Source organism: Brassica napus, chromosome C4, assembly GCF_020379485.1.
Source record: "Brassica napus cultivar Da-Ae chromosome C4, Da-Ae, whole genome shotgun sequence".
Taxonomy (NCBI): domain Eukaryota; kingdom Viridiplantae; phylum Streptophyta; class Magnoliopsida; order Brassicales; family Brassicaceae; genus Brassica; species Brassica napus.
Window position 1 is genome coordinate 5,218,320 of NC_063447.1, and position 6,992 is coordinate 5,225,311.

General features: G+C 40.6%; 2 protein-coding genes across 2 annotated transcripts; one reads left to right on the forward strand and one right to left on the reverse strand.

Moving 5' to 3' along the window:
* Positions 1-1,870: 1,870 nt before the first annotated feature.
* On the forward strand, positions 1,871-3,798 carry LOC106450864 (aquaporin PIP1-2). Its single transcript, XM_013892644.3, has 4 exons — positions 1,871-2,577; positions 2,872-3,167; positions 3,275-3,415; positions 3,498-3,798. Exons 1-4 carry the CDS (start codon positions 2,250-2,252, stop codon positions 3,591-3,593), a joined length of 861 nt encoding a protein of 286 aa, XP_013748098.1. The 5' UTR covers positions 1,871-2,249; the 3' UTR covers positions 3,594-3,798.
* Positions 3,799-4,086: 288 nt separating this feature from the next.
* LOC111213676 (cytochrome P450 86A8) lies at positions 4,087-6,475 on the reverse strand. The gene has a single exon (XM_022715488.2). The coding sequence runs from the start codon at positions 6,016-6,018 to the stop codon at positions 4,393-4,395; it is 1,626 nt and encodes a 541-aa protein (XP_022571209.2). The 5' UTR covers positions 6,019-6,475; the 3' UTR covers positions 4,087-4,392.
* Between the last annotated feature and the right edge of the window lie 517 nt (positions 6,476-6,992).

Sequence of the window (6,992 nt, forward strand, 5' to 3'; positions counted from 1 at the left end):
ATTATTTCAATTAAATTTTTTTTTTTGTATTTTTTTTTTAAATAAATAGAAAAAGAAATTTTTACTCTCCCGAAAACGTAAACGCTAGCTGAAATCAGTTTTTGAATTTGAGAGGTTTAGAGCGGTTTGAAGCGGTTTAGAATGGTTTGAGTGATTGTTGCAAAACACCAACAACCGCAACTAACCGTAAAAACTGCGTTTGCGGTTGGTAGCGGAAAAACCATTCATACCCTAAAACCAGTCATGCCCTCAGTTAGCGCGGTTCGAGTTCGAATCAGTGGGCTGGGCTCGAGAACCTAAGCATCTTTTATATATTTCTCGCTAATTTTATCTATTTAATTATGAGAAATTAATTTACTTAATTACCGGACCCGCCGCAGATGAATGGATCTAGAGTGGTTTGTGGACTAAATTATTAGCCCATTTATACCCATATGACGACCCAAACTTATAACTATTTAGTTCAACCCACAATTGTGGCTTAATGGGCTTGAATTTAGTATTGTGTGTGTGGAGATTTGTGATAATAAAAAATAATTATTTTGTGGGAAAGAACAACAAAGCTGGCTAAAAAAATGAATAATCCAAGAGAGGTGGAGGTGGGGGCAGTAACGCAACGGGAATAATGGGAGTGGCCTTGAAATAATTGCACTCAGAGGAAAGAAAATAGAGGAATGATTAATATTGGACTGAGTGTGACAACAAGTATTTTGGGGTGGCTTGGTCGGTTTTGTATACGTAAATTTATGCCACGTGTCGACTTATCCATGGAATGGACGGCTTGGAATCATGGACTAATAATATTCTCATATACCAAAGTCCAAACAAATTACAACCTTCTCGATTTTATTTCTTCGTAAAAGACTAAAAGTTAGAAGCCATGGCTTTATCCAAGTACCAAAAAACGTAATAAACAATTTTGGAAAAGTATGAAACTTGATTTTGATTGGAACAACAACTAAAGAAACAATAAACACGTTGAATATTAATACGATGTAGAATGGGTTGAATATGTATTACGAATTCTTCAGAATTGTGTGTGGATAGCAATTAAGCTAGGCCATATTATATACCGTCTAAAGAGGGAGTTTACTAGGAAATTTGGTATATATATGGCCATATATATAATTATATAGTGTACATATATATGTAAGCTTGGTTTTGGTTAATGGAGTTTGGGTAATCAAAGAAAGCCAAGTTTGGTATATATGAGTAGAAGAAAACACAGCATGTGTGTAGGACATAGACACATAGTGTGTCACACCCACAAAGACAACTAAACAAGCAACCATGATTGTTATCAGAGTCCCTTTTCTTTTGGCTTACAACGTTATCTTTCCTTTTTGGCTAATAGTGGATTGCAGCCGAATATTACACAACCCAACCTAACCCAGTCTTCTTCTTTCATGTAAGACGCACCCACTCATAGTTCATTTACACATTCACGTTTGATGATATACATGGTGCATGGCGCTTGCCGTGTGCTGCATGTATAGTTTCCAGCTATTTGATATATATGTAATTAACTAGCTAGAAGGTTAATGTCGTGTATTTACCCATATCAATTGAGATGTAAATGAATTAGAAAGTTCAGTAAAAGCAATATACAAGTCTCATCCTTGACAAAAAAAAACCCTACAAGTCTCATCGTCTATGGTTAATTATTATCACTCATAACTCTCATGATGTTGCAGAATTAGTGCTATAACTTTGTAATAGACTATAACGTTAGGTGAGGCCATGTGCTTATCCTCATCTGACAACCGTCCACATAAACCGGCGGTTTACCTCGACCACAACTTTTTATCCTTTTAATTTATATATTTTAATACTTTATTAGATGTTTCCAGTATTTTCTTTTTGTCATAACCAACATTCATAAGAGACACACAAAAGTAATGTGTCCACATATTATTTTATTATATAAAGCTATTTGATTAAAAAAACAGCTTGAAACTGGCCACAAAAAAATAATTTATCATCAAGCTAATAATTAGTATTATCAGCAACAACGATGATAACGTTAATTATGTCATGCAACTAAACTATATATTAGTCTGTTGTCAAGCAATTAACAAACTAATTAATTACCATCCTGTTTTATTCAATTGTTTCTCCATTTGTTTTTTTGCATTATCTTCCAGCTTTATTATACTGACTATAAAAACAGCACTCTCTGCTTCTCTGCAACACATTATTACTACCCACTCATCTAGAGAGAGAGAGAGAGAGTAAAAGAGACATCGGAGATGGAAGGCAAAGAAGAAGATGTTAGAGTCGGAGCTAACAAGTTTCCGGAGAGACAGCCGATCGGAACATCGGCTCAGAGCGACAAGGACTACAAGGAGCCACCTCCTGCTCCCTTGTTCGAGCCCGGCGAGCTTGCTTCGTGGTCCTTCTGGAGAGCAGGAATCGCCGAGTTCATCGCCACGTTTCTGTTCCTTTACATCACTGTTTTGACCGTCATGGGTGTGAAGAGGTCGCCGAACATGTGTGCTTCTGTCGGAATCCAAGGCATCGCTTGGGCTTTCGGTGGTATGATATTCGCTCTCGTCTACTGCACCGCTGGTATCTCCGGTAAGTCACCACCACGGTTCCAAAACTCTCAGATCTAACGTTTGTATATGATTAGATGTTAGGGTTTAGACTGTTTAGTGAAGAACCAAACTATGGTTTACAAAAACATGTAACTAGGTTGGTTGTGTAAGAAAAGAAACCAAGGAGCAATAATAATTGAGGAATTTTACCAAAAAAGAAAAAAAAGTTTTACAAAAAAAAATAATAATTGATTATTTTTTAAAAAATTGAGGGTTTTTTTTTTTTTGTGTAGATGTGTGTAATAACGATTTGTGTTGTGTTACGGTCTCTCAGGTGGACACATCAACCCTGCCGTCACGTTCGGTCTGTTCTTGGCGCGGAAGCTTTCGCTGACACGAGCTGTGTACTACATAGTGATGCAGTGCTTAGGAGCTATCTGTGGAGCTGGTGTGGTCAAGGGGTTCCAACCAAAGCAGTACCAAGCTCTTGGAGGTGGAGCCAACACTGTAGCTCATGGTTACACCAAAGGAAGTGGTCTCGGAGCTGAGATCATTGGAACCTTTGTCCTCGTTTACACCGTCTTCTCCGCTACTGATGCTAAGAGAAACGCTCGTGACTCTCATGTTCCGGTAAGTTAATTTATATAAAAAAATAAAAAATCAAATAGACAGGATTGGTGTTGTGTTGTATTGGGATCAGGATGCTTAGTTGTTTTTTTTTTTTTGAAATTGGACAGATTCTTGCACCTCTCCCTATTGGATTCGCTGTGTTCTTGGTCCACTTGGCAACCATCCCCATCACTGGAACTGGAATCAACCCAGCAAGAAGTCTTGGTGCTGCCATCATCTTCAACAAGGACAACGCTTGGGATGACCATGTGAGTGTTTTCCATTTCTTACCAACAAAATTACAATCGCAATTCTATTACTAAATCTTTGTGTTATCTTCTTTTTTTCTAGTGGGTCTTCTGGGTTGGACCATTCATCGGTGCTGCACTTGCTGCTCTGTACCACGTGATCGTCATCAGAGCCATCCCATTCAAGTCCAGAAGCTGATTGAGCCACTCTTTATAAACTTGGCTTTTTGTTCTATTAGTTTGGTTTTCCTTTTGTGAATGTACTATACTAGTACTTGTGTGAAACATCGTGTGTATGTGTTGGTTCCTCTTCTTTTGCCTAATGCAGACTCTATTTATAAAACAGAGTCGGAGATAATTGTGATCCCTCTTCTACAATTTCTATCAAACATTCTGGGCAGACATTTTTCTTCTAACAAAGCGGACCAAACGTAAAGTGCATTAAGTTATACAGACATTTCTATAATTGGAACAAAGCGGACCAAAGACATTTAATGCATTAGGTTACACATTCAAGGTGCCGTTTACAAGTGAATGATTCCAAATAAATTTGGCCAAAGTAAAGAAAAATGACTCATATTGGTTAAAGAAGCTATTCCATTTTTCTATAGTAAGAGATAAGAGTTGAGAGGAAAACAATGTACCTACCCATCGCGATCAAATTTCCAAACGATGTGACTCATTCTTTAAACTTATGGTAAAGCATTATTTGAAAATTATTAATCAAATTGAGAGATGCTTACAAAAATAATGTAATCAAATTTTACTGTCTTTTGATTTGAAGTAAAGACGAAAGGAGATGAACCAAAAAAAGAGTAAAAGGAAAAGGAAAACAACGCGCTTTGCAAAATTACCTCTATTGAATAAAATGCAGCCAATCAATAAACCACATCTGGCGTACCAAAGAATCGCGTATCCGACACGCTCCCCATAAGCGAGAGTGCCACACTCTATTCCAACATTCAATTGATAGATGTGATTGCTTCCACCCACCTCACCTACCTTCTGACGCCGTTACCAACTCCGTCGTTAACGGCGTTAGATTCACAGTCCGTCTTCTCCCGCAGATCCGCCGCGATCGCCGTTAAATCCCGGTTACGAACGTTAACCAGAAGACCGTACTTCATGAAAAGAGTCAACGACATCTTCTGCTCCACCTTATGCCCCGTCACAACCGTCAAGCGATGACGGAGCAAAACCGCCGCCGCGATCGATTTCATCTGAAGATAAGCCAGATCTTTCCCTAGACAGATCCTAGGGCCAGCATTGAACGCCACGAACTTAAACGGATCGTGATTGATGAATCTCCCACCGTCCGATCGCGAGATCCATCTCTCCGGTTTGAACTCCAAGCAATCATCACCCCAAGTCGATCTCATCCTCCCCGCCGAGTAGATCGAGTACGTCACCGACGATCCCGCCGGCACGAAAGTCCCGTCCGGCAACACGTCGTCCTTAACTGCTCTCTTTGAATCCTCCGGCACGGAGGGATACAGCCGCAGCGTCTCCGATAACGCCGCCTTGAGGTAAACCAACCGGTCGAGCTCCTCGCACGCGAGCGGCTCGTCGATCCACAGCGCCACGTCATCGCCACGCGTCTCGATAAGGACGGCGCAGATCTCGCGGAGGATTTTATCCTCTACGGTAGGGTTCTGCGTGATCAACCAGAAAAACCAGCTTAACGCGACTGATGACGTGTCACGGCCCGCGAGTACGAAGTTGAGCGCCACGCGCTGGAGGACTTCGTCGGAGTAGGTTTCCTTCTTCTTGATGAACCGCGATAAGAGATCGTCGTGTTGGGCCCCATCGTTATTGGGCTTACTCGTCAAGTCTTGCTTACGTGTTTTAATGATTTCAGACAAATAATTGTCGACTTGGACCAAGCTTCGGGTCAAGCTGACTTCTAAGCCGAGCCCGGCCAATCTCTTAAACTTCCACAAAATCTCCGGCAATATAAACCGTTGTAGAGACGCCTCCGTGGCTCGGTCGAAAGCCACAGAGAACGTGTTAACCGGGAGTCCCGGTGCGCAAGTTCTCGGGTCTTTACCGAACGTCAAGCCGCAGATATTATCAAACGTAAGCCGAAGAAGCAAATCTTGAAGATCGATCGGCTCAGAGTCGAGCCGAGCCGTTTCGAGAATAGGTAAAAACCTAAGCTTGATAGCTCGGTTGACCCAACGAGCCATGGCTTGGCGGAGAGTCCTTGTGGTGAATTCCAAAGCTGCGGTTTTACGCTGGAAAAGCCACGTGTCTCCGTCGGAGTTAAAGATCCCTTGACCTAGAAGATCGTGAAAAACGGCTTGCCACGTCGGACCTTTAGGGTAGTTGTCAAAGCGAGTTTTGAGAATATGCTCGAGGTTTCTTGGGTCGCACGTGACAGTTACTAGACCTTGTTTCTTTGCAAGAAAGGGGATCGCGCAGATGCATGTCTGATACGTACCGGAGCAAGCGAGAAGGTTGTCGGAGATCCAGTCGTGCATTCTCTCGCAATTCTCGATTAGGCCGGGGAGGCTCCCAACTAAGGGCCAGACCCGTGGACCTTTAAGACAACGAGATATGAATGTGAGCCATAAGAAGTAAGCCGTGATGGCTGAGAGAATCATTAGAGCTGTGGATATCTCCATGATCTGGCACAAAAGTTGAGAAAATATTGCCGGAAATAGCTAGATACGGCGGTCCAGGTGGTGAATGAAGTTTGAAGAGAGATGGATAAAGAATGAGTTTACAAGAGATGTAAGAAGATTTATAGAAAGATCAGCAATTATGGAAGACAGACTTGTTTAACTTCAATAGATTTTCCTCTCTAGATCTCGAGAGCGAAGAGCTTTAGGGGTATGTGAAGCATGAGAGATGTTGTGCACCAGTATTAATGTTCCTGCTCTTGGCTGGTAGCTAGGTGGTTGGAGACTTGATGTATTGATCAGCTCATTATATAGAAAAACAAGAAGGTTTTGAAAAAAAAAAAAATAGAATGTTAAATTATTTTCAAGTCTATGAGGTACACAGCGGGGAGAGAGCGAGAGCATTAAAGATGTTTAGTTGAGGAGCCTAAGAAGAGGGAGATCTATGAGTAAAATGACCCACAGTTTTCAATGTCCGAACATGGAACTATTTATATACAATTTAATACAAAACCACCCCCACATAAAAGATGATAAGTAAAACAAGATAGTATAACCTTTATTTTTTGGAAAATCGTGTATAAGAAGTCACCAAGTAAGCATGGGATGTTGGCTCCTTGTGGCTATTAATTGTATGTTTTGAAGATATTAGTTAGGGTTGATGTAAATATTATTAGGCATGGCCAGTACACTGTATAACAACAATTTGGCAGATCCATTTCATGATATTACAGCTTGTTTGTTTTTATTATTTACATACCATAGTGCAAAAACCATGTATGCTCAGCTATCTACCATCATGTCATTCAACTATATATTATTCACGTTTCGGTGAAATTATCTTTGGTTTTCTACTATGTCACGCTGTTTCGTTGCTTTTTAATATGAAAGTCTTCGTGATACGTATTGACAAGTGTATGCGTGTGTATATAAAACATAGAATTATAATTGTGTTGGTGTAGAGTGTAAAAATGTGT